The 27731-nt window shown below is 39.9% G+C and overlaps 1 protein-coding gene across 3 annotated transcripts in view; it reads left to right on the top strand.

Annotated features, from left to right (window-relative positions):
• The window catches only part of gramd4a (GRAM domain containing 4a), a 212909-nt gene extending 193839 nt beyond the window's left edge, over positions 1 to 19070 (top strand). For all 3 annotated transcript variants that reach the window (XM_068059128.1, XM_068059127.1, XM_068059129.1), the window contains 3 exons: positions 5212 to 5296; positions 16123 to 16191; positions 16690 to 19070. In XM_068059128.1, the coding sequence (XP_067915229.1) occupies positions 5212 to 5296; positions 16123 to 16191; positions 16690 to 16791 (256 nt within the window). In that variant the 3' untranslated portion in view covers positions 16792 to 19070. The remainder of the gene's footprint in view (positions 1 to 5211; positions 5297 to 16122; positions 16192 to 16689) is intronic.
• Positions 19071 to 27731: the final 8661 nt, after the last annotated feature.

Raw genomic sequence — 27731 nt, forward strand, 5'->3', positions numbered from 1 at the left:
TAAATGCCTTCACAGGATGTGAGTGTCGCTGGCTAGGCCAGCATTTGACCATCCCTAATTTCCCTTGAGAAGGCGGTGGTGAGCCGCATTCTTGAACCACTGCAGTCCATGTGGTGTAGATACATCTACAGTACTGTTAGGGAGGAAGTTCCAGGATTTTGACCCAGCGACAGTGAAGGAACGGCGATATAGTTCCAAGGTAGGATGATGTGTGGCTTGGAGGGGAACTTGCAGGTGGTGGTGTTGCCTTGCATCTGCTGCCCTTGGCTCAGTCTCTTCAATCTCTTCTCGTAGGACAATCTCACCATCCCAGAGATCAGTCTGGTGAATCTTTGTTGCATTCCCTCTATGGCAAATATATTCTTCCTTGGGGAAGGAGAGCAAAACTCCACACAATACTCCAGGTGTGGTCTCAATAAGGCTCTATAAAATTGCAGCAAGACTTCTTTACTTTTGTACTCAAATCCTCTTACAATGAAGGCCAGCGTATCATTTGCCTTCCTAATTGCTTGCTCCACCTGCATGTTGGCTTTCAGTGACTTGAGAACAACGAGCCCAGGTCCCTTTGGACAGTCAACACTTACCAATCTCTCGCCATTTAAGAAGTACTCTGCATTTCCGTTTTCCTACCAAAGTGGATAACTTCACATTTTTCCACATTATATTCCATCAGTGTTCTTTCACACTCACTTAGCTTGTCTAAATCCCCTTGAAGCCTCTTTGCATCCTTCTCATAACTCACCTTCCCACCTAGTTTTGTATCTTCGATAAACTTGGAAATATTACATTTGGCCCCCACATCCAGATCATTGATATAGGTTGTGAAGAGCTGGGGCCATTGTTTCACCGCTGTTTGCAAACTCTGGGACGTTCTATTAAAAACCTCTGGTTGGAGACAGCATACATGAAGCAACTTTTACTTTTTGAAAGCTTGACTTCTCCACGTTTTTTACGATCAGTTGAAGAAACTTAGTCCTGGAGAGCAATTCATACAAGCTGTTAATATTTAATCTGATCTTCAAGTACTATTTTGCTTAAAAATGTTTTTTTTTCTTTTTTGTGCCACATCAGGCACAATCTCCTCTTTTTTTGCTCACCTTATAATGGTGCCTGGCGTGTTTGAAGTAAGTACTTATTACCAAAAGAGATGATGTTGGCTCAAGTCTCTGACAGCAGCTTAAATACTTGACTTGAGAGGTGACCATATTTTGTGGGCATGGTTTTCTGAGCAGCTGAAGTATCCACATCCTTCCTGTATAGGTTAGCAAAGTGGTTGCATTCTATCTAGGCTATCTGGAAAATCCCAGCTGTTAAGGAAAGTTCAGCCCTTTTAAAGGAGTTGCTATTTGTGACTTGAAAACAAATACTTAAGTGCAACGTTGCATGTTTACTTATGGGTCAAATATAAATAGAACAATTTGTGTAAAAAAAAGAGATAACTGCAGCCAGCATTGCAGTAATATTTTCTGACTGGGTTTGCCAATAAATAAATGGTTATCTGTTAACTTTGTTTTCTCCTCCATGAAGCTTTGTAGCCTATTGCAGCCGTGAACATCAGAGTAAACACATTTTTGGATGATTTCAATCAAGGCAGTCTCTGTGTGCGCGTTTGCTATTTATTATTGGCATCTGTGTAATAGCTTTCAGACCAAACACAAACATGCTTTGTAGTGGCCCCTCTGTTAATCATTTGCTTTTCACCCCAGATAATGAACATATTGTTGAAGTAATTAAGGAAACTACATAACATTGCAGGTCTTTTAATGCATGAAATGTTATTTTAATCATTAACATATTTACTGTTGAACAGAATTTTTTTTGCAAATAGCTATATAGCCGTGCAATTTGAGAGTAATGTGACCGATACCATGATACGGCAACAGAGGTCAGCCAACGGTCGCTGATAATCAGTGTTGCCTTTGGTGAGCGAAACAATCTACTTTGAACCTTGCTTTGCACTGGGAGAATGGAATAGAGTCCTTACAGGAAGCGGGGTTGGAGAACGCAGAGCCAAGATAGCTGTGGAGTCGTTGGTCTTATAGTAGACATTGATCAACAACCTATCCCCCGAAATAGAGAGAAGTCGAGGAAGGGAAGAGTCTGAGACGGACGTGAAGATGGTGGAGGGTGAAAATTGGGAGCAAGGTTGATGAAATTTTCCATTTCGGGGCAAAAGCAGGAAATGCACTGATATAGTCATCTGTGTAGTGGCAAAAGAGACGAAGGAGGGGGCCTGAGTAGAACTGGCCAAAAAATGTTCCACATGTCCCACGAAAAGACAGGGATAACTTGGGCCCATAGGGGGTTCCAAGGCAGCACTTTATATTTGGAGAACGTGAGTGGAGTCAAACATACGAATGTACGAATTAGGAGCAGAGTAGGCCACTCGGCTCTTCAAGCCTGCTCCGCCATTCAGTTAGTTCATAGCTGAACTGATTATTCCACATTTCCACCTACCCCTGACAACCTTTCACCCCTTTGCTTATCAAGAATCTGTCTACCTCTGCCTTAAAAATATTCAAAGACTCTGCTTCCACCACCTTTTGAGGAAGAGAGTTCCAAAGACTCATGACTCTCAGAGAAAAAAATTCTTCTCATCTCCGTCTTAAATGTGCGACCCCTTATTTTTAAACAGTGACCCCTAGTTCTAGATTCTTCCACAAGGGGAAACATCCTATCCACATCCACCGTGTCAAGACCCCTCAGGATCTTATATGTTTCAATCAAGTTGCCTCTTACTCTTCGAAATTGCAGCAGATACAAGCCTAGCCTGTCCAATCTTTCCTCGTAAGACAGCCCGCTCATTCCAGGTCTAGTAAACCTTCTGTGTAAAACCTCCAACGTATTTACATCCTTCCTTAAATAAGGAGACCAGTACTGTACACAGTACTCCAGATGTGGTCTCACCAATGCCCTGTACAGCTGAAGCATAACCTCCCTACTTTTGTATTCAAGTCCCCTTCTGATAAGTGATAACATTCTATTAGCTTTCATAATTACTTGCTGTTCCTGCATACTAACCTTTTGCGATTTATGCACTAGGACACCCAGATCCCTTTGGATCTCGGAACTCTGCAATCTCTCACCATTTAGATAATATGCTTCATTTTTATTCTTCCTGCCAAAGTGGACAATTTCCCACTTTCCCACATTATACTCCATTTGCCAGGTCTTTCCCCACTCACTTAACCTATCTATATCCCTTTGTAGCCCCCTTATGTCCTCTTCACACGTTACTTTCCTACCTATCTTTGTGTCATCAGCAAATTTAGCAACCATACCTTTGGTGCCTTCATCTAAGTCATTTATATAAATTGTAAAAAGTTGAGGCCCCAGCACAGATCCCTGTTGCACACCAAAAAAAGCGAAGTTGTTCAATTTCAGAATTAAGTTTAGCCAGGTAGAGGAGGGTGGTGGTGGTGGTGGTGGTGGATGGGGACTGGTTGGGCCTCCATTCAAGGTAGAAGCCAAGAGCCCTCAGACCATCTTGGTGGCAGATGAAGAGAGTTTGAACGTCCATAGTGAAAAAGACATGGTTAGGGCCAGGAAGCTTTTAGAGGGCATCAGAAGAGTGACTGATATCAGTAGGAAGAGACTGGACAGGGGGAGAAAATATATAGCCAAGAAAGGAAGAAATCCGTTCCATGAGGCAAGAACAGGCTGAAGCAGTGGGTCTACCGGACAGTCCTATTTGTACATCTTGGGAAGGAGGTAGAAAGGGGCTGTGTGAGGTTGGGGGACTATGGGGTTGGAGGCCTTGGAGAGAACATCTCCAAAAAAGATGAATCAGTGACGGTCTAGGAAATGATGTTCTGTGGTGGGGTCATGGTCCAGGGAGAGGTAGGAGGAGGTGTCAGAGTTGACATTCAGCCACTGCAATTAGTTCACCAAACAACAATAGCACCATCCCTGTCAGTAGATTTAATGACAATGTTACAGTTGGGCCTGAGGGAACAGTGTGCTGCAAGTTCAGAAGCGGGTAGGTTAAATTGTGTGAGTGGAGTAGAAAAACGGAGACAGCCGATGTTGCATCGGCAGTTCCCAGTGAAAAGATCTGGAAGAGAGTAAGAGGCCAGAAGGAGGGGCCCTGGTGGAAAAAGAACTCTGAAGCTAAAAGAGTCTGCTGTGCAGATTGGAGTTGTGGTGGGCTGGCTGGGGTAGTGGTGTAGGGGAGTTGAGGAAGACTCCTGGTCAAAGAAGTGGGCCCCAAGGTGAAGGTGACAAAACAGCTCAGCGTCATGCCGAGCTCAAAATCCATTGACGTGGCGACATAAGGGGATGAGCCTCAGGCCTTTTCTGAGGATTGATTGTTCGGGGTCAAAGAGAGGAAGGTCAGGGTGAATAGTGTAACAAAGCAAAGGGTGAGATTGGAAGGAGAAATGGTGTCCGAGGAAAGTGGTGAAGCATACTCAAGTGTTTATAGTAGGAATTAGAAAGACAATATATTTGAATTCTAGTGTTACATATGCATGTTGAACATTAGTTGGAAGGAAGAATAACTAATGAGAGGGTACTTGGATTAGTGTAAAAAAAAACAATTGATGCGGCTGAGTATTAAGAGAAAATGGCACACTGTGCCAAAGGCTGTTATTACAATAAGATGTTCTACAAGAGACATTCAATAGTTGCAGAAAAATTAGTCTCTTTTTGCAGTGGTTGTAGCGGAATTTGATTTTGCAGATCAGTCCAAATATTTGGATTTGACGGGCATGATGGGAATTGCTGAGTAGTGAATTGTGTTAAAATGTGAAATTATTAACATTTGCTAAAATTACCATTTTAGAACCAACAATAGATCACAAGGAAAACCCATTGGATCTCTGGAAATTCAAATCTTAATGCTCTAAAATTTCACTTTTGTAATCGCATTTATAATTTCTTTAAAATTTTATTTTTCATCAAATGGTCATTTTCTTATTTAATTTTTGGTTAAATGCAAAACAAACCAGATATAAATGCTGGGGTTATGCAAAATCACGACTGAAGATCCTGAATGATACTAGGATTAGTTATCTTAGACATTTAGGACCACATGTCAAACACTATATACAGTTTCTGATGAAAGGCCACAGACCTGAAACATTAATGCTGTTTCTCTCTCCACAGATGTTGCCAGGCCTGCAGAGTATTTCCAGCATTTTCTGTTTTTATTTCATATTTCCAGCGTCCACAGTATTTTATTTTATATACAGTGTGTTTCTTTTCCTGCAGTTATTTGTGCTTTGAAAGCTCCAAGTCTGGTTCGTCCAAGAAAAATAAGACCATAAAACTAAAAGAAATTACAGATATTCAAAAGGTACGTTTCTGACCTGTGATCTTTTTTGGTTTTCTCATTTGTTCACGGGACATGAGCATTCCCTAATTGCCATTGAGAGGGTGGTGATGAGCCACCTTTAAGATGCCTGAGTTGCATTTTGGCTTTCATTTTTCTGTTGAATCTATGTTTTTTGCTCTGAGTTTTGACAGTCACTAACTTTCTTCAATAACTTGCTAAGAATTGCATGTATTTCACAGTGTAATGTGGCTAGATATCTTATGTTGCAACTTACATATGTATGCTTAAAATGTCTTTTTTCCTGAACATAGATATGAATGCACTGCCATCAGTATTTTGGTATATTGTGCTTGACTTTGTTCCAGGGATGGGTGATTTTAGTTACAAGATTAGGTTGGAAAAGTGGGGTTGTTCTCCACTTCCACCACACTCTTGGGCAGAGTTCCAGGTTATTACTACTTGCTGCACAAAAAAATTCTTCCTCACATTCCCCCTCCATGCCTCCAGGAAGCAGAGACAATTTCAAAAGGAAATTGGATGAGCACTCAAAGGAAATAAACTTGCACGGCAACAGGGATCCAGTAGGGGAGTGGAACTGATTGGATTGCTCCATAGTGAGCTGGCATGGGCCGAATGGCCTCCTTCTATGCCGTAAATGACTGTATGACTTACAAAGGACAAAGGTGACAGAATAGCTAAGCATTTTTAATAACCTTGAATGGTTACATAGATGGACACATTTTGTATATACATATATACACAAATAATATATACATGCGCGCGCACACATCAACATTCCCATCAGTAATTTGTGCTCTAAATGAATTGAAAAATTCAATTGCTAGCAGGTATGAATCTATCTCAAAAATAGCTGTGTGAAAAATAGAAATAATCTCAATTCTGTGTTGGAAAGGAGGCCGGGTGCTGCTTTGAGCTTGGAGTTGAAGTACATCATCAGTAACCTTTTTTTTGCTGGGGTTGGACTGGCTAATAACCTGTCACTATGTGTAACATGGAACAGCATGCAGTTTCCCAAAATGACCATGTATACTTGGTGTATATCGCATCAACATGGATTTATAAGATGCCTTTAATGTACAAGAAAACCAAGTTGCTTCATTTATATTGCTTACAGTCAAAGTTTTAAAAGAACTTGGTAATTGTAAAATATTCTTAAATTTCCAAGAAATGTGCTTGTTGATGTGATGGGATAATATTTTTGTCTGATACAAAACATCGGCTTTGAAATGTGTATTTCTTCCAAAACATGAACATTAGCCAAAGTGGCCTTTTCCTATTCCTATATTATGTTTTTATAAAATCTGGTAGAAACATGATCATTTGAAGTTTGAATACTATTTAACTTTTGTCCTATCACAATGAAAAATTTCCCACTGTGAAAGGAATCCTCTGTTTAAAAATGCTATATTACTGTGAACATAATGGAGCCTAACAATCATCCTGTATATTTTAATAAAATCTTATGTCACTGGAGATGATGCAGACTTTAGATTTTAAAGGCAGCATCTAATTTTTAAAAGGATCAAATAGAATAGCCTATGTAAAAACAGAAAATGCTAAAAATACTCAACTAGTCAGGCAGCATCTGTGCAGAGAGGAACAGAGTTAACACTTCAAGTCAATGACCTTTCATCAGAATGACTTGCTTGATATACTACATCGTTTTCTCAGTGCTATAGGAGTGTACATGTTTTCCTCCAGATTGCAGCACTTTACTAGTCTCGTTGACTAGATATCTGTTTGGAAAGTAGCCTAAAATATTAATCTCAACTCAAAGTTCTAATAAAATACTAATGTTATATATTGGGAGGAACGAGTAAAGCAAGGCACCAAGATGGCCAGATCACATGTTTTATGATGTAATCACTCACTGGGTATGCTCATATATTGGAATACATTACACTGCTTCCCCATTTAAAATAAAACTATTTACAGGTACACTATACAACTTCAAAAATGAACAAATCTTTGGGAATATGCACATGTGGCAAAATAACAACTGACGTTTTCTTAAAAGATATCTACAAGTCAAGTCTAACAACTGGTTTTACGAAGTCCTCCTGATCTTCTCTCAGGTTTTGGTGTAGAACCAGGTTTTGGACTGTCTGGTTTCAGTTCAGGACTTACAGAAGATATTGTTTCTTTTTCTGAAACTGGTACTTCAGACACTGGTTCACACTCTGGCAAAAGCTCACCATCTAGTGGGTCATGTTCAAGGTTTGGATTGACAATGTTGAAAATGCTGGTCCCTTTAATTAACCAGGACTTACTTCAGAGTTAGTAGAGAGCAGGTGAAGCTTTTGGCAGCTTATATTTTAAGGGCTGGGTTTTTCCTCAGTCAAGGGAGTTACATCTGGACAGGAAGTGAGTCCAGAAGGGAAGAGTGGAAACTGGTATTTGTACTGAATTGTGGTTTGAGAATAAAACCATTGTGGATCACAGACTGTCTCCTGCTTCTTGATTTGGCGAATGGACATCTGCCAGTTGAACATGGATCAACCCTCGCTGTGATCATGTGATCTATGTGAACGCTTCACACTTTTGCACCAATTTCAACTAACTACTTAGTACCACAAACTACCACAACATTTCCCATGTTCCACTTGTGTGACTTGTTTGTGTCGTACTGACATTCCTGACTGAACTGTGTTCATTCAACTTTAGCAGTCAAGTTTGGTAGCACTAAATTCAAACATGTTCTTAATCTTCGCTTCATTAAGAGCTCAGCAGGTGTGTACCCTAGAGTTGTTCTGTATTTTAACAGAAAATGAGATAATCTCTGTTTAATGTTGAAACAGAAACATTCATGCAGCACTTGCTTCTTGAGTGCTTCCTTAAATAGTGTCTCAGGTCTTTCTGCTGCTCCATTTGATGCCGGATGATATGGAGGAGTGAGGGTGTGTTTGATACCATTTTGCTTTATGAAATTCTGAAACCGAACAGAACGAAATTGAGCTAAAAATAAAGTGCTGGAAATACTCAGCGATCTGATGGTATCTGTGGAGAGAGAAAGAGAGTTAACGGTTCAGGTCAATGACCTTTCATTCACAGATGCTACCAGACCTTCTGTTTCCAGCAATTTGTTTTTATTCCAGATTTCCAGCAGCTGCAGTATTTTGTTTTTATATTAGAACAAAATTGAGGGCTGTTATCTGAGACAAGCTCCTCTGGTAAACCATGACCAGCAAAAATGGACCGTAACTCATCCTTTGTCCTTTCATCATTAGTGTTTTGACTTGTATCTACTTAAAATGACTGTCAATAAGCACCAAGCAATTGTCACTTTCCTTTCTGCAGAAGTCTACATGCACCCTTTGAAATGGATGAGTCGCCCATGACCATGGTTGTAAAGGAGTTTTTGGCAGCTTAATCCTGCAGTTTTGACAAATGGTACATTCGCTAACTAGTGATTCTAGATCACTGTCTAGACCAGGCCAATAAACAAAACTTCTGGCTATGGATTTCATGCTAACTATACCTGTATGTTCAGTATGAAGTTCTGCCAGAATCTTGTCTCTTAAAGAAAGAGACATTACCACTCTGTGACCCCACTTAATGCAACCCTGCTCACATGACAACTCATTACATCGATTGGGGAACGGTTTCAGTTCCTTTGTCTGTACACCGAATAAACTCTCTTCAACCATTCAAAGTCTTTGAGTTTCAGCTGCAATTTCAGTTGCAAAGATTGGAAATACCTTATCCACAACTCCTGTTGTGAAGATTGCACCTTCATAGTCTACTTCTGAGTCTTTATGCGGCAAACATGACAGTGCGTCAGCTGTAGCATTCTCCATTGAACTATGAGAGAAGTACAGTCCACCGTTGCATCCTTGACGCTGCCTTTGTTGGTATTGCAGACTTTGGACCCAGAATAGCTATTAAGAGTTTATGAATCATAACTAGTATAAAGTTTCTATCCAACAAGAACTGGTAACTTTTTGATTCCAAGATAATTCCAAGCACTTCATTTTCTGTGTGTGTAGTTATGTTCACTCTTGATCAGGATACATGATGCAAATGCTGTGGGCTTCTCTTGACCTTCATCCATGACATGACTAATTACTGCTCCAGTTTCATAATTTGAAGCATCACATGCATCGCTTCAGGTCACAATTTATATCACAATGACCAAGTAATGTATCACTGCTCAAGTTTCTCTTACATCTATCATAAGCATCTTGTTCTTTAGACCATTCCCATTTCACATCTTTCTTCAACAACTCATATAGTGGAGGGGAGGCGGTGGCGTAGTGGTAATGCCACTGGATGAGCAATCCAGAGGCCTAGACTTATTGCTCTGGGGACACAGGTTCAAATTCCACCATGTTAGCAGGTGGAATTTAAGTTCAATTAATAAATCTGGAATTTAAAAAAAAAAAAAGCTAGTTTCAGTAATGGTGACCATGAAACCATTGTTGATTGTTGTAAAAACCCATCTGGTTCACTAATGTCCTTTAGGGAAGGAAATCTGCCGTCCTTACCTGGTCTGGCCTACATGTGACTCCAGACCCACAGCAATGTGGTTGACTCTGAAATGGCCTAGCAAGCCACTCAGTTGTACTGCTAGAGAAAAGTCTAAAAGGGATGCACCCGGATGGACCACCCGGCATTGACCGAGGCTCCTCATGGATGCCCAGTTTTGAGTTGCTAGACCTGTTGAAATCTATCCCATTTAGCACAGTGGTAATGCCACACAACATGATGGATGAAATGACAACAGTACACCTCTCCCTGTCGACCCTGGAAAGTCCTCTGTAGTACCATCTGGGGGCTTGTGCCAAATTTTGGAGAGCTGTCCCACAGACAAGTCAAGCAATAGCTTGACAGTCATATTTACAGAATCATACCTTACAGACAATGTCTCTGACACCACTGACAGGACAGACCCACCAGCGGTAGTGGCACAGTGGTATACAGTCAGGAGGGAGTTGCCTTGGGAGTCCTCAATATTGACTCCGGACCCCTTGAAGTCTCAAGGCATCAGGTCAGACATGGACAAGGAAACCTCCCTCTGATACCACCTACCGCCACATCCCGCACCCCCCTCCCCCTACCCCCAGCCTCAGCTAATGAATCAGTGCTTCTCCATGTTGAACACCACTTGGAAGAAGTACTGAGGGTAGCAAGGGCACAGAATGTACTCTGGGTGGGGGACTTCAGTGTCCATCACCAAGAGTGGCTTGACAGCACCACTACTGACCGAGCTGGCCAAATCCTGAAGGACATAGCTGCTGGACTGCATCTGCAACAGGTGGTGAGAGAACCAGCAAGAGGGAAAAACCTACTTGGGGGCTGATCCTCACTAATCTATCTGTTGCAGATGCATTTGTCCATTACAGTATTGATAGGAGTGAGCACCGCACAGTCCTTGTGTAGACGAAGTCCCATCTTCACATTAAGGATGCCCTCCATTGTGTTGTGTAGCACTACCAATGTGCTAAATGGGATAGATTTCAAACAGATCTAGCAACTCAAAACTGGGCATCCATGAGGAGCTGTGGGCCATCAGCAGCAGCAGAATTGTATTCAACCACAATCTGTAACCTCAGGGCCCGGCATATCCTTCACTCTACTATTACCATAAAGCCAGGAGGCCAACCCTGGTTCAATGAAGGAGGGCATGCAGGAGGGCATGCCTGGAGCAGCACCAGGCACACCTAAAAATGAGGTGTCAACCTGTTGAAGCTGCAACACAGGACTACTTGCATGCCAAACAGCGGAAGCAGCATGTAATAGAGCTAAGTGATCCCACAACCAATGGATCAGATCAAAACTCTGCAGTCCTGTCACATCCAATTGTGAATGGTGGTGAATATTAGACAGCCAACAGGAGGAGGAGGCTCCACAAATATCCCCACCCTCAACGATGGAGGCGTCCAGCACATCAGTGCAAAAGACAAGGCTTGAAGCATTCGCAACCATCTTCAGCCAGAAGTGCCAAGTGGATGATCCATCTCTGCCTCCTCCTGAGGTCCCCAGCATCACAGATGCCAGTCTTCAGCCAATTCGATTTGGTGATATCAAGAAATGGCTGAAGGCACTGGAAACTGCAAAGGCTTTGGGTCCTGACAACATTCTGGTAATAGTACTGAAGACCTGTACTCCAGAGCTGGCCATGCCCCTAGCCAACCTGTTCCAATACAGCTACAACAGTGACATCTACCTGACAATGTGGAAAAATGCCCAGGTATGTCCTGTACACACAAAGCAGGACAAATCCAATGAGGTAATTACTGCCCCATCAGTCTACTCTTGATCATCAGCAAAGTGATGGAAGCGGTCATTAACAGTGCTAGCAAGGGCACTTACTCAGCAATAACCTGCTCGCTGACGCTCAGTTTGTGTTCCACCGGGGCCACGCTACTCCTGACCTCATGACAACCTTCGTCCAAACATGGACAAAAGAGCTGAACTCATGGTGAATTGAGAGTGACTGTCCTTAACATCAAGGCATCATTTGACTATAACATCAAGGAGCCCTAGCAAAATTAGACTCAATGGAAATTGGGGAAAACTCTCTGCTGGTTGGAGTCATACCAAGCACAAAGGAAGATGGTTGTCGTTGTTGGAGGTCAATTATCTCAGTCCCAGGACATCACTGCAGGAGTTCCTCAGGGTAATGTCCTAGGTCCATCTTAGCTGCTTCATCAATGACCTTCCCTCCATCATTAGGTCAGAAGTGTGGATCTGTGCTGATGATTACACAATGTTCACCATTCGCGATTCCTCAGGTACTGAAGCAGTCCATGTCCATATGCAGAAAAACCTGGACAATATTCAGGCCTAAGCTGATGAATGGCAAGTTACATTTGCACCACACAAGTGCCAGGCAATGACCACCTCCAACAAGAGAGAATCTAACCATCTCCCCATGACATTCAATGGCATTACCATCACTAAATCCCCCACTATCAACATCTTGGGCGTTGCCATTGACCAGACACTGAACTGGAATAGCCATACAAGTACTGTGGCTATAAGAGCAGGTCAGAGGCTGGACATTCTACAGTGAATAACTCACCACCTGTCTCCCCAACGCCTGTTCTACAAGGCACAAGTCAGGAATGTGATGGCATACTCTCCACTTGCCTCGATGAATGCAGCTCCAACAACAGTCAAGAAGCTTGACACCATCCAGGACAATGCTGCCCGCTTGATTAGGCACCCTATCCACCACCTTAAACATTCACTCCCTCCACCACCAATGCACAGTGGCAGCAGTGTACCATCTACAAGATGCACTGCAGCAACTCACCAAGGCTCCTTTGACAGTACCTTCCAAATCCGTGACACCTCCTGCCTAGAAGGACAAGGGCAGAAGATGTGTGGGAACACCACCACATTCAAGTTCCCCTCCAAACCACACCATCTGACTTGGAACTATATTGCCGTTCCTTTACTGTCGCTGGATCAAAATCCTGGAACTCCCTAACAGTACTGTAGGTGTACCTACACGACATGGACTGCAGCGGTTCAGCAAGGCAGCTCACCACCACTTTCTTGAGGGCAATTAAGGATGGGTAATAAATGCTGGCCTAGCCAGCGACACCCACATCTCCTGAAACAATTTTTTTTAAATGCTGTTGCAAGCTCAAGGAGAAATCGCAAGTAATAGTGGACCATGCCTAGAAAAGAGCTAAGCTCAGACACATCTTTTGGCTTTGGGGCATTGTCTATTGCTTCTATCTTCTATTTCACTGGCTGTAAGCCAAGGCACACTACCTGTGATTTCACGCAAGCATACTTGCTCCTTTTCAACACCACATTGTGATCATTGAGCCTTTTTAACACTTCATCCAACACTTGAAGATTCTCTTCCTCTGTTGATGTCGTGATCCCACATCATCCTGATTACACAAGCAAAGCGACATTCCTTACAAAATCTTATCCATTGTAGTTTGGAAGATTTTTGGAGAAGACTTCATGCCTTGGGACTGATTTATCTAGGAGTATAACCCCATGTATGTGTTTATCATGCGATACTGCTGACTCTCTCAATCCCCATTGAACTGTGGACCAATCCAACTTCGTGAATAGCCTGGATCCCGTTAAGTCTGCGTACAAAACTTGAAAGGTCAGTAATGGATACTGCTCATCATCCACTGCCCCGGTTGATTGTGACTTTGTTGTCCCTGCATTGTCTTGTGATTTTGTCTGATTTGGGCACTTAATACGATTGGGTTTGCCTAATCACCTGTAGTCAGTTTTCACTAGCGCACCAGTTCTCTCTAACTTCTTTAGTTCCTCTTCCACCTGGGTTTTGAAGAGCATAAGGAATATAGCTTTGCAATATACTGGTTTTGCATCAGGCCTAATTCAGATGTGTGCTTTCACACTGATTATACATTCAAGGCTTTCCTCAAAAATGTTCCCCTAACTATTCAATAGCTGATCAAGCTTCTTGGTCATCTCAACTTGGAGAACATGCTTCCAGTCTAACTTCAGCTTATGGAGTTAGTCTTTGCCCATTCATTTTGATTTGTTGGCATATCTCGCAACAGCAATGGGTAACTTGAAGGATTTGCTCTTATATTGAACAGTTGCTCTCCATTTGTCCACACGTTTCTAACACCACAACAGACTAAGTTTTCAACTGAACTGCACTCAGTTAGAAGTACGTCACTGAATTGGTTCTCGTAATTGTCTTTACTCATAATGGAACAATCTACAGCTGTATCAATGCACATGTTGGTGTACTGTTGATTTGCCAACACCTTTGTACAAAAGTCTGTCATTTGAGTGATTGCTGGTGGCGTAAATGCTGTACAACCCTAGTTGTTCTTTGTTTAAGCACTCTGGATTCACTTCAAGATTGTTAACTTCACCCGTGTTAATGCCAATTGTCAGGCAAACCCCCCACCTGCCAAGACTGAGGCACACATTATTTCGCCATATGAACATTAAAACTTAAAATTGAAAGCCCCTGACTGGATGGACATTTGCCTAGTAACAGGCAGTGTTGGAACAATGAGGAACAGGACCCTGCCCCGATACACAGAAGAGACCTGGCCAAACCAGTCGGTCACGTGACCACTGGCTGGCCAACTAGGAGTTTTAAATTGGAAAATCAGAATTTGAACTCAACGCCATGCGCTCCTGGAACTGAAGCAGAACCCTCTCCTGTCTGCCTGCTCCCATCTCCTTCCCATGGAACTGAATCTTGTGGAAACACGTGAACCTCAGAGAGAAAGGTCTCCTACATGAACAATGTTTAAGCAGAATACTGGGCCCCAACAAAACGCAAGAATTACCTACAGAAGGACTATACCGTGAGCTCGAAGCACACTAACAAGATATTGCCTGAAACTGTTCCATTTTATCTTTTCTTCTCTTTTCTTTCCTTATCTGTATGTGTATACTGCATGTGCTGCTAGAGTGGGCACGCCATATATCTGAAGGCGTCAACCGTATTCGAGTTTAAGCCTAAGTTTTAATAAATTTCACTTTTTCTTCTTTAAACCAAAGAAAGCCTGTTTATGCTCATTTCTTTGCCTTATAATTGGAAAGCTGTGAACAAGGATTCAAAAAAATGGGAGCTTTCCATTACTACTAGAAAGTGTTCTCTTTCCTGCTTTGGTCTTTGTTTGGCAAACAGTTGCAATATGGCCTATCATTTGGCATTTCTGTACTGACATGCCTGTGTCTTTTGGTTGCCATTATAAGCGATAACAAGTCACGAAACTTTTATCAATAGCACTCTTCTGATCAGGTCTCCTAGCTTTAGACTTGACAGAAGCTTTCTGACAATGGCCAGAAGCTGTACTAGGCACTAGCATAGGATGAAATCCTCAAGCATTCTTTGCCACCTCCATGGTAGAAGCGATCTTGCACACTAGCTCATATGTAAGGTTTTGTGTGTTTAGTAACTTCGACTGTATTCTTTCATCTACCAATCCACACACAAATCTGTCTCGTAATGCACGGTCTAAGAATGTACCAAAGTTTCAATGTAATAAATTCTTCATTGACGCAATGTACTCGACAAATGTTTTGCTACTTCTCTGGTTCTAAATTTGTAGCTTTCCACTATCTCTCATGGTTTAAGATTAAAATGTTCCTCCAACTTGGTGATTATTTTTGAATGGCACATCTTTTGCCTTCTTTGGAGCAAGAAGGTTTATTAACGTGCCATACACTTACAGACCAATTTCCGTTAACAGAATTCCTTCCTTTTGCTCGTGAATTGCCTTGTGCTGACTCTAGCCCTCTTCACTTTCACTTTCAAGCTCCAATATCTTATTAGCTCTGAAGAACATGTCCATTCTTTCAATGTATAAACTGAATGGTTCTCAAACTGGATCATACATTCCTAGCCTTAAGATGTATCCTGTAGGCACAGCCATTTTGTTCCATTTTCAAATGTAACAGTGACCCAGTAAACACTTTACTGTAGCTGTCTGTAACAGTGATACAGAAGCTAATCCAGCCTCGAGAACAAACTCACCAAAGTCAGTGTAGTCAGTAGTTGAATCAAATTGATGTTAGGACCCTCCAGAATCCATTCAACTAATGCAGCCATACATTTTCAGAAACAATGAGGCTCAGCACAATCTAGTCGAAAATCTTCACCGTCGTAGCACTGGGAACTAGCTTATTTTGTCCATCACAGTCTCTACTGTTTTCTGCAAAAATGTTTTGCAGTTTAATCCAAAATCTGTTATATTGGGGTAACTAGTAAAGCAAGACAAGACACCAAGACGGCCAGATCACATTTTATGAGGATGATGTCATACACTGGGCATGCTCATAACATGTGAATACATTACAATTGCCTTTATCTTTTTTAAATCTCTCCTTTTTCTCTGTTCTGTTTGCTCCTACAGTACAAAGTTTTGTCTGTTTTGCCTGGATCAGGAATGGGCATTTCAATAACTACTCCTTATACGCAAAAGGTAAATAATTTCTTCCTTTGGTGATATGGTTTGGTGTTTCAGATATTCAGCTTTAAAGTAAAATACAAGAATTCTACTCCATTTGAAAGTGTTCTTGTATCACACAAAGAAACCCTTCTTAAATCCTTCAGCAATGTTCTCAACTAGTCATATACTGATAATCTCCATCTCTCGGGATATGCACATAATGTTATTAGTCTTGCGAGGCCACAAAGAATCTTAGCAACACAGCATAATAATGGTTTGCATTGCTGAGCTACTCACTTGCACAGAGTAATAACATGAATTATCCTCTGTTTATCTAACGTTTTCTGTACAATGGCAACAGTATTAATAGTGACATATGAAAATATTTTATAAATATTCATTAATGCCTATTATATATAATTGTGTTACACTGTATGAAGGAACAGTTTATCATGGTGATATATTTCTCTTTAGATTGCAATGGATTTTTCTTTAAATTCCAGTAAAACTGTTTTTATCTTTGTTTTTTAGCCACTGGTATTCGGTGCTATGTTACACCGGGATGAAGCCTTTGAAGCAATAAACTGTCAATATACCAAAATAGCATCCAATGCATCCAATAATGAAACTTAACCAAGTTCTTACAAGAAGCAGAATTTATGTGTACAATAATATGGAAATGAACAGTTGGATAAAACCTCCATTACCTGTTTGACAATGTATGTGATGGATTTTGTACTTAATTGGAATAGATGGTTTATAATCTGTATATTTTTTAACTTGCTGTTTAGTTATTTTACATTTTGGTGAGAGTTCTCCACAAAAGTGCTGTTACTTTCATAGTAATCCCTGCACAGTAAGCACTTTTGGCATTTGTTTACAAACATTTTAAATGTTAAACTAAATTGGGGTAGCGAAGAATTGAGTGCTTTTTTAAAAAAAAGTAAGATAAAATTTGGAGTAAAAAAACTTGCAAAATCTGAATGCCAAGATTGTATACTTTACAGTGTCCATTTCAGATGGCAAGAGTATTGTTTGAAGTAATTATCCTGTCAGAAGGAGCTAGTAAACTAAGTGAAGTGAATATGTTGCACCCAAACCTGCAGACTGGACATTATAGATATTAAGCGATTGTTCAGAACATGCGTACATTGTGAAGTGATTGGTTAAACATTCGCATGAAAGGGTCGGAGTATAATATAGTCACTTCTACATATATCACAAACCACTTCAGTAATAATCTCATCCAGTGTTTCATGGTAGTAAAATGTAATTACTAAAACAGTTTTTTAAAATCCTGTTTGTTGTATGTTAACGAACTATATAAGTCACTTTCTCTGGATTGAAGATTCCATCCCCACCCCTTCCACCAGCTTTGCTCACATGTCGCAGTACAGCTGTGTGGAAAATCAGTGCTTTGCACTGTTCTTCCCACTGGCAGAGATTGAATGTTGCACCTGTGTCATTTAATACACAATATTTCGATTGATGCTTTCTCCTGCTAACTCCTTCCAAAAAGGCTAGTTCTCGATCAAAACTGTTAGATTTTCCAGACATTGCAAAAAAAACAATTTGAGGGATTTATCTGACTCCATTTTGTTTTCTTGTGTAAGCAAAAGACTAGTTCTGTCTGTATCCACTGCATTAGTGATGTTTTTTCCGGCCGCCTTTTTTAAGTTGCATCATTGTCAAATCTGTTACCAAGGCTTTAACAGCAGTATGTTCATTGGGTCACACATAGAAGTGGTATTGTAATACCTTCCAATATTCCTCCTTTTCCTTTGCAAAATAAAAGCCTGTCTTTGTCCAGTGTCTTTCTCCAGAGAGCCAATTTTGGGAAATCACAGACATGAGCCCATGTCCTGCCTCTCACTGGTGTTGTTCAAATGTATTATACCTCTAAGGAATTCTATAAATCTGTTCCTTTCTCATTCATTTTTTGCTTCTGTCTGTGTTCAGGGTGGAATCTCCTCAAAAATTCCCATCACAAAATATTAGAATGTTCATGATGCCAGTTGTTTGCAAATCCCGTTCCTTTCTGGCATTTAATAAATTCTTCCCGTCATTTCAGCAATGTTGTGCAGCAGCTGTTCCCGGCCATTGCATACATTTATGCAATTCAAAAGTCAGTCTTGTACTCAAAGTCCAGTCGGAATGTAACCTAAATGGGACGCTACCAACAAACCTTCAAAGGCCTGCAAAGTTGCCAGTTACCAACTCTAAGACATTCTGACCCACTTTATTTATCCAATAGCTAATGGAATTTATACCGCCTACATGAAGATACCTAAACATGCAGAGCATTTTTGATTTATTAATGATTTGTACTAATGCACCAGTTTCTTTCAATTATTCAAGGTCTAACTTGTAACAACTTATGATTTAGCACTGCTAAAGCAGCAAACGCTGGAATACAAATGGTAGTAGGTTTGTGATGTATAGTTTCCTGAAGTGCATACATTTGCCAATCTCTGCACCTTTAGTTCACTGTTAATGTGGGTATGTTTACTGAGGGCTATTTTTTTCAGCTTCTGTATTAGAAGTGCGTTTGCTCGTTTGGATCTCATAGGACACAAACTAGCAACTATTTTAAGTTTAAAATAATGTAAACACTTTGTAAAAAAAAAAGCAACTGGTAGTTTTTAACTAAGGCAATTTATTTTCTTAATATCCCCAATCATGAAAAAGCAGTTGCCATTCTTGATGTGCATTAGGTATGTTGACTGTCTCCATATTGCAAGTTGTGCATAATTGTTTTTGGTATAATATAAAACTTTTGGTGTAAAGAAGGCAGAAAATATTAATGAATCTAGGAAATTTAACTTAAGCCTATAAAATTTGCAAGCTTCGCATCATGTTTATTGTAAAAAGAAAACAGTCTTGTAAAAAATCACGCAGATTTTTATTTGAAATAAATGGTTCTGTATATAAAAATATCCTGTATTATTGCTCTTTAATGTACACATTTAGGCTAACATCTGTGATATCTGTTGGGTGCCAAGGCATTTTAAAAATGCAAGTCTAGTTGTACTGTTGGTTGTAGAGTATTATCAAAATCCTTACATTCGCTAAATTTGTTCTGTTATTAAACCTTCACATACAAATTGAAATTGCACTTACCCCGTAGATACTAACTGAGGAGTAGTGAAATTATCTCAGGACACTGCTACTTCAAGAAATTTGTGCCATTGTACTTCCATTTGATGAAGCATTCCTGCTTTTCTCCACTCCAATCTGTATTCATTCTGAACTACAAGCTCAGTTGTCATTGTCTCACTTTTGTTGACTGCATATATTGTCTATACATGCCAGAAAAGTTTATCACTGTTGTATTTTCCCCCATAGTATAATTTTGTAGTAGATAGTTCTCATTTGTGTAAGAGTTTTTCTTCAAATTGAATACTTTGAGACAGGTTGTGACATTTCACTTGGGAATCAGCACACGCATCCTCCATAAATGGCATTGAAATAACTCAGGATAAATTTGGAAGACACCTACGAGTCATTGTAGACACTAGGCTAAACATGTCCAACCAATTCAAAGCAGTAATCAACAAAGTCTGGAGAACATTAGCCAGAACAGTTGAATTTAGATCGGAGGAAATCATGATCAAACTCTACAGTGGTTAGACCACATCTTGTGTACTATGTCCAGTTCTCATCACTGAGACACATAGGAGGCTTGAAACCGTGCAGAGAAGGACCACAATGCTGATTCCTGATATCAGAGGTTTGGAATTATGAAAAAAGACTGAAGAGAATCTGGCCTGGAAAGAGGTATTTGAGAAATGATATTGAGGCATACAAGATCGTAAATATTGTGGAAAAGGTAAATCCAGGTGTTACGACCAGGTGAGAAAGGTGTCTCGGGGTCCCTCTCAGCCTTCACCTGGTCTTACTGTAACAGGGTTTTATTTTTAAACACACTGTTTTTAGCTCCCCCTTGGTGAATTCTTGTTTACTGCTTTCCAATTATAAGACAAAGAAACCAACACGAACAGGCTTTCTTAGGTTTAAAGAAGAAAAGTTGAAATTTATTAAACTTAATTCAGTTAACGCCTACGGATACACGTCATGCCCACACTAGCATGCATATACGAAACACAGCTGCAAGTAGAGACAGAAAAAAGCAGAAGAAAAATAAAGTGGAAAAGTTTGAGGCAATATCTGAGGGGTTTTTGTTACAGTTCTTCGAGCTCACTGTGGAGTCCTTGATTGTAGGCAGATCTTGCTTTTTGTTGGGGCCCAGTATTCTTAAACCTTGTTCGCAGTAGGAGACTTTTCTCTCTTGGGGTTCATGTGGATTCAGAGGCTTGTGAGAAAGAGATGGGAGCAGACAGGAGAGATCTTCTCAGTCCAGGAGCAAACAGACACACTGCCCAAACTGTTTGTACAAATTCAAAAAACTCAGGTTGCCCAGCAGGTTAGTCATATGACTAGCTGGTTTGACCGTGTCTGTTTGTGTATTCTGCCATCTTAGCAGTCAACCTGGAATGCCAGCTCCCCCACCTTCAATGTCTAGTGATCAAATGTCCATTGTGGGTTGAATATGTCAGGGAATGGTTCTTTGTCCTTCCAAATACTGTGAATATGCAAATCTCTTTCCTGCCAACATCTGGCAATATTTTTTAAGCAAGTCCTTTCTTCACTTCAACAGCAGTTTGAAATTTCATGTCTATGTGGTGAAATTAATATGCTTCAAGCTTAGCAGGTGGGGGCCTGCATGACACCAGGATGTTAAATTGTGCAATAGGATAAGAGGACAAAGGTTCATAGGTTCAACTACCGATATCAGGAATTGTGATCATCACATGGAATGAACTTCTGGGCAGAGTTGTGGGGGTGAAAATCCTGGATGTATATAATAAACAGATACTGCAATTGGGGAAGTGAAGACTGCTCCACGTTGCATAAACTAATATGAGTGGAATGGTTTTCCTCACCTATAATTACCTGATAAATTACTCAGATTTCTCAAAGTCGTCACATCATAAATGGATTCATGAAGTTTTGCTGTGTTCAGTATTTCCAATTATGTCTTAAATTTATTTAAAAGAATGGATTTAAAATTTTACTAGAAATGCAAAGCACATAAGATCTTCACAAATGCAATGACAATGTCATTAAACATAGCTACATTCTCTTCCTGCTCCATGTTCCTTAGTTGGTGCCTCAGTATTGGTTCATTTTGCTTTAAAAGCCAGGCATTCCTTAAGTTTGCAGTTAACGGATGGAGAATCCTATCCACCTAAACAATTACTCAGCTCACCTGATGAGCTGGTCAACTATTTCACGGCCTATTAATTGGCATCTTCCACAGCGACCCAACCTAGTACTTAATTATCAGATTCCGCAGTGGGAAACTTCCAAAACTGTACCTTTTATTTCTGGATTTTCTAAATAGGAATGACAATAATAAAAAGTGCAGAACCCAGCCTTCACACCACCACGTTTCTTTCCAGTACATTTTTTAAAATGGATTTTCATCCTTTTTTTCTTCCATTATCTTTTTACTTTTTCTTATTCACTTTTTTCCTAACTATTCCTTTCCAATTTTCATCCTTTCTGTTCAACTATTAAAACCAGCCTTCATATTTCTTTGCTTGATTTTTTAAAAAATTATTATCCTGCCATGTTTTGGTCACCCTGTTCTCTTGTTAGCTTTGTTCATAAAAATGAGAGTGTTGGTGAATGGGAGGGGTCGTGAAACCACTGTAAAATTCTGAAAATAATGTACAGTGCAAACATAAGCAGATTATTTAATTTTGAACTCTGATCTCAGGACTAGAGAAAAAGAACATCTGTTTATATAGTGTCTTTCGTGTCCTTGGGATATCCCAAAGCATTTAACTGGCAATGATTTGCTTTTGCAATAAAATCACTTGTGATGTAGGCATACATGGCAGCCAATTTTCAGGTAATAAGGTTAAATAGAGAATGAAACCAGATCTGTTTATGTTGATGTTTGGTGGATGAATGTTGTCCAGGACACCTGTTAAGATTATAGCGCCATGAGATCATTTACATCCATCTAAGTAGGCAGAGTCTCAGTTTAAAATTTTAACTGAAAAACGTGACCTCTGACAATGCAACACTCCCTCAGTATTGAGATTTCATCGCTCAACCAAAGTGATGCAATCCAAAAGGTTATTGATGATTAATGTTAAATTGATATCCTGGAATGTTTAGACTATTATCTTCACAGGCATGAGAGAAATTTCAAGTTTTTACTTCATTCAGATGATTAAGTAAGTTGGGAAAGTTCACAATTCTGCAAATTGCACGTTGAATTTTAAAAGTGACAGCAAAGAACCATTTCGCTTTCCTTATGAATTAACCACTGAGCCCAGCTCCTTCATCTCTTCCACTGACCTTTCTTTTCACACAGCAAATGGCCACATAAAGATCAGAAAGAAAACAAAGGTCTTTATGTTGGGGAGGGTGCAAGGGAGCCACATAACGGACGATGAATATGGCAAGGTCAAGGACATAGAGGCCTGCCGATCTTAACAGTGTCTGATTTAAATAATAGAGTGCAGATTCCCACCAGTCACAAAGTCCAGTTGACAGCCTGGCTGAGGGAATTTGCAGTAGGAGGCCAGAGCCGGGAATCCATGGTAATGGTCCTCAGCAGTTAGTGAAGAATCTGTGATTGGGGGTGCGGGGGAGGGGACAAAAATAAACACTGGCCCCAATCAAAGGAGAATGGAGGCACTGGCCATGATTGGTGGAGAGAGGGAGAGTAGGAAAGGAGGCTCAAGGCCTTCTTGTGAGGCTTGGAAGAGGACTCCCACTCTTCCTGGCCCACAAGAAAACCTGAGAAATAAACCTAAATCTTACTTCTGGCCCAGGAGCCGAGTAGGTTTATCTTACAGTAAGCCATAACTGTACCCTACCTAGTAGCGCACCCACCCCCCACCTCTTCAGGCCTCAACTTGAAATTGCAAATTATGTCCTGCTGACATCATCAGAGTTTCACATCATTAAATCAATCCAAAACAACAAAGATAACAAATATTTGCACATGAAGTATCAATATGAATTGATTTACTGTGCAGTGACAAAGTTAGATAAACTTGCATATGGCATGTAATATCAAATGGAATAGACGGCAACCTGAAGGTATATAGATACAAACTGGTGAAATGTATGTTAAACTGATGTTGGAAACACTTTTATTTGCAATGAATGCCTAATATCCCATGTGATCTGCTTTGGGTAGTGGAAGCACACACTTTTTCAAATCATTTATGGTGTAATTAGATGCTATGATGGGGATCCTTAGGTTCCCATGGAAAGATACATAGAATGGCCTCTTTTGTCTGCACTTATTTTTGATGTAGCCGGATTCTTGCAGTAAGGCACAAAACTTAAATGTTTAGTAATGTGCATTTATAAAGAGATTTATAATGTGCTGAGACGTTCACATCAGGACACAGGTGTATTCAACAGTACAAATCAACTCAATAAATTTGGTGAGATCATGTATTTGAAGACTAATCTTTTCAAAGATCTACCATTCATACAGCATTTGACTTCCAGGTAAAGTAAGCCCACAAAACATTATTGTCCCTGAAATTAATATTTCCATTGAAGTTGTCACTTTTATTGATTTTGTTTTGTGTTATTAAAAATGGTCTAAGCAAACCATCTTCAATTCCATTTGATCAGGGGCTATATTCAAACCAACATTCTTCATGATATAGTATGTAATACCATAGTTTCATATTTCTTTTTTGAAACAGTAAGACAGTAAAACTATGTTTAATAACCAGCAGTCTTGCAACTTTCTCAAATGATGAACTGTTCCCCCCACCCCATTATTTCTCATGCATCTATGACTCTTTGATAAAATTAGGACTCATGAGATTGGGGGTAATATATTAACATGGATTAAGGATTGGTTAATGGACAGAAAAAGGACATTTTTAGGTTGGCAGGCTGTGTGTAATAATCTTTTGTGCGGCACATTATCCAAATACACTGCATTCACTGGTACCCATTATAAATCTTACTAGCTATATCCTCAAAAAAAAAACCAGATTTGTCAAACATGGTTTCCCTTTAATAACTCCATGACTCTGTTTAATAATGCTATAATATTCTAAATACGCTGTTACCATGTTCTCTATTGTTCTACCTCAGTAGTTTGCATCACTAAGTGGCTGGGGAGACCAGTGCATGAGGTTACATTGTCTAACAGATAAAGTGACTATTGACAGATTTTTTCTTGCCCTCTTTATATGTTTAAATGAATGAAGAGAAATATTTGCACTCTTTATGTTATCCTAAGACTATAAGGATGCAGAAACAAAATTTGCTCATGGTTCAGATTTGTAATTGGTGTTGTATATTTGTTAGAGGTAACAGAAAGCCTGTGTATGACAGGTACCAATTTTTATTTTTGGGTGTGTATCTACAAATCCTAATGTTCCTAAGAATTGTACATACATTACCTTTTATGTTATTATACTGGCATATTGACTAGAGCAGGTACTATACAGATTTATATTTTTGCTATGAATTGTTCCACAGACTCCATTCAGTTTTATTTTCAGTTCAAGTTCTTTGGTGAAGCTTTTTTGTCTATTAATTGTACTACTTTTGTTTAGCTTTATTTCTGGTATTTTCATGCTTTTAGATCTTACTACATACAGGCAAAAGTATCAATAAGAGTAAAGAATAAATTTCAGGACCACAGGAAGTGAAAAATACAAAAAGCTTATGTTCTATTGGCACACTGACATTACATAACTTGTTATATAACACGAGGTGACCACCTCCAGGCGCTTACCCATTGTCTCTCGAGATAAGGAGGCCAAAGAAGAAGTATATAACACGACAGATCATCTGTCATGTGCCACGAGTGAAAAATAAGCTGTAGAACGCTGAAGATAAATGTACAAACATGTAATACCCTACATTTCAAAAAGAGAAATATGTCCAAATGCAAATTTTTGGCCTTGATTGAATGGAGTGCTATTTGTGCAGAGCACTCAAATAAAATAGAGGGGCATATAGAATATTAGAATATTGGAAATTAGGTTTGTCCTGGTACTGGGAGAAAATAGTCCATTACCAGTGGATCTTATACAAAATGAAAAGCCCTGAAACGTAAGTTAGCCTTGATTTCCTTTGTTGTCCAGATTCACTTAAGAGATGCTTGTGCTGCCATGAGAATGTTGACATAACATGTCAATGCAGTGAAGCCAAGTTGAGCTGAAACAAAAGATGGAAGTTACTTGAAAACAAATAACTCAAATGTTTTACTGCATATGGCAGTCAGAAAACTGAACAACATTGTTAAAGGGTATGCCCAGCTGTGACATGCAAATGTAACTAATAGTAGGCTGTGAAATCTGTTGGATGGTGATTTATTGGAATGTTTTTCTAAATATGTTCTATAATTTAGCCACATTACCTTTGTTTTCATAATACCTGGAGACTTAGATGGTGCTTTCATGGTAATGCAGTGTAATAAAATAGTTTAATGTTGCAAAACTGCTGCCAGCCTGATTTTCTTTTATATTCCTTCATTAAAATTCAGTACTTATCTATGCACGATACATCATTTCATATACATAACATTTCCAATTTGGGCTATATGGGTATATGAAAAATAATAAAGCAAGTGAGTTTGCAAGAATTGGCCATTTTGATGACAATCTAATGATATTCAGCAACTGCAGTGCAATGCACCACAACAGTTATTCATTGTGGAATAGACATTCCCTGCTCCTTTTACTGTTTTAAAAGGAGAAATCAAGACTATGAATTGGGGCTGGATGCAATTAAATGGAGCAATTTTACAGCTTCTGAGTACTTAAATGTTTTTCTCATGTCATTTATAAGCCAGGCTTTCAGTTACAGCTAAACCTTGCCCATAAACTCAGCAAAGGACAATACAATGAGCTCCTATGAGTTACTGCCATTATCTGTTCTGAGGAGAAATTATATTAATTGGGGATTAGAACATTCAAGCTGAGAATTCTTGGAGGACAACTGTATCTGAGGGCATGCATGTGCAGAGCCAGGAAGTGGCTAACAAGACAACATTGCTTCAGGACTTTCGGGAAGTAATGTCTGCCTCGAACACCATTGTTTGGCCAACTTCAAATTCCTCCTACTACCTCCACACAGCTCCCTAACCATAATGTATTTTCAACAGTCTTCCCTCGTATTTCATTCTCTCAGATGTATGACAATGACATTCCCCTTAGTGTTACAATAACTTGGACTCTTATAGTACCTTTCATATAGAAGAATATCTCAGAGCAGTTTATAAGAGGGTAAGGAGGATGACAAACAGGAAATGAGGGAAATTAAATGGTGGTCGTTGGGTGGGGGGCAGGGGCGGGTGCTATAACTAGAATAAAAGAGAGGCTTTTGAAAAAAGGGAAGAGGTAATAGCAAACTAAAGGGATTTGGGATGAGTTCCAAAGTGTAGGGGAATTGTGACTGAAAGATTGTGTGCTAATAGTGGACAAAAGAGCACAAGGACTGGGCAATAATACACTTCTGGCTGGAACCATGCATGCACTTCCTGTCTACCATATTGGGACCTGAATACGCCAAATACGCTTGAAAAATGGGGACTGCATGACCAAATTTCTAGGCCACTGTGTTCAAATACCAGAAGTGCTCTGATGTGAATCCTACTGGTTGGGTAGGTTCCTATTATTCACCTTCCTTGTACTCTTCAGGCACTGAAAGTATTAATCTCTGTGCTGAGTGTTTGTCTGATAGTCAACCTCTAATAACTTTGAACATTCAGTAGACACTATTGGCTTCACATGTGAAATAAATACAAGAAATTTAACTAATAGGAACCGAGTGAACCAGTCAAGTTCATGCAAAGTAACTGTTAAATTTGAGTGTCAGGTGAACATTGCAGCATGACATTCAGTCTCTAATAGCTTGCTTATGTGAACTTGCTTGGTTCACTAGGTTCCCATTAGTCACCTGTCTAGCACATGGAAGTATTAATCTTCCTGCTTAGTGTTCAGCTGAGAATCAGTTATCCGCTGTGAACTTGCCAGCTTGCCTATTTCTTTCTGCCACTTGACTCCTAATCCTGGAACTTTTGAAGTAATTGAACAAAGTTAATTCTTTCTGTCTATCTATCCATTCTAAATATATCTGTCAGGTGAAAAGCTGCAGGGCAAAAAATATATGTTTGGTATTAGAAAATATCCCCAGTGGAAAGAAAATCATGATTGGCTCACATTTGACAGAGACCAATCAAAAAAACACATTAACACTTCACCCTCTGGGCATATTTCTACAAAAAAAATCCATGGACAATATCAGGCCACTTTATTTCCTCCTTCAGACTGAACCTTTCCTCTCCCTCTGATTATTTCCACCCTCAGCTGCTCCTATTTGTTTGTGTTCAGCCTGCTCTCCTCGACACAGCCTGGCTCTCATTAAATAACGTTCATATATTGCTGGCTCATTGAATGAACCCCATATATTGCTGGCTGTCAGTGAATAACACCTTGTCCCCATCCCATGTATTGCTGGCTCTCATTAAATGATCTCCTTACATTGCTGGTTCTCATTGAATAACCCTG

Source organism: Heterodontus francisci, chromosome 27, assembly GCF_036365525.1.
Source record: "Heterodontus francisci isolate sHetFra1 chromosome 27, sHetFra1.hap1, whole genome shotgun sequence".
NCBI classification, from domain to species: domain Eukaryota; kingdom Metazoa; phylum Chordata; class Chondrichthyes; order Heterodontiformes; family Heterodontidae; genus Heterodontus; species Heterodontus francisci.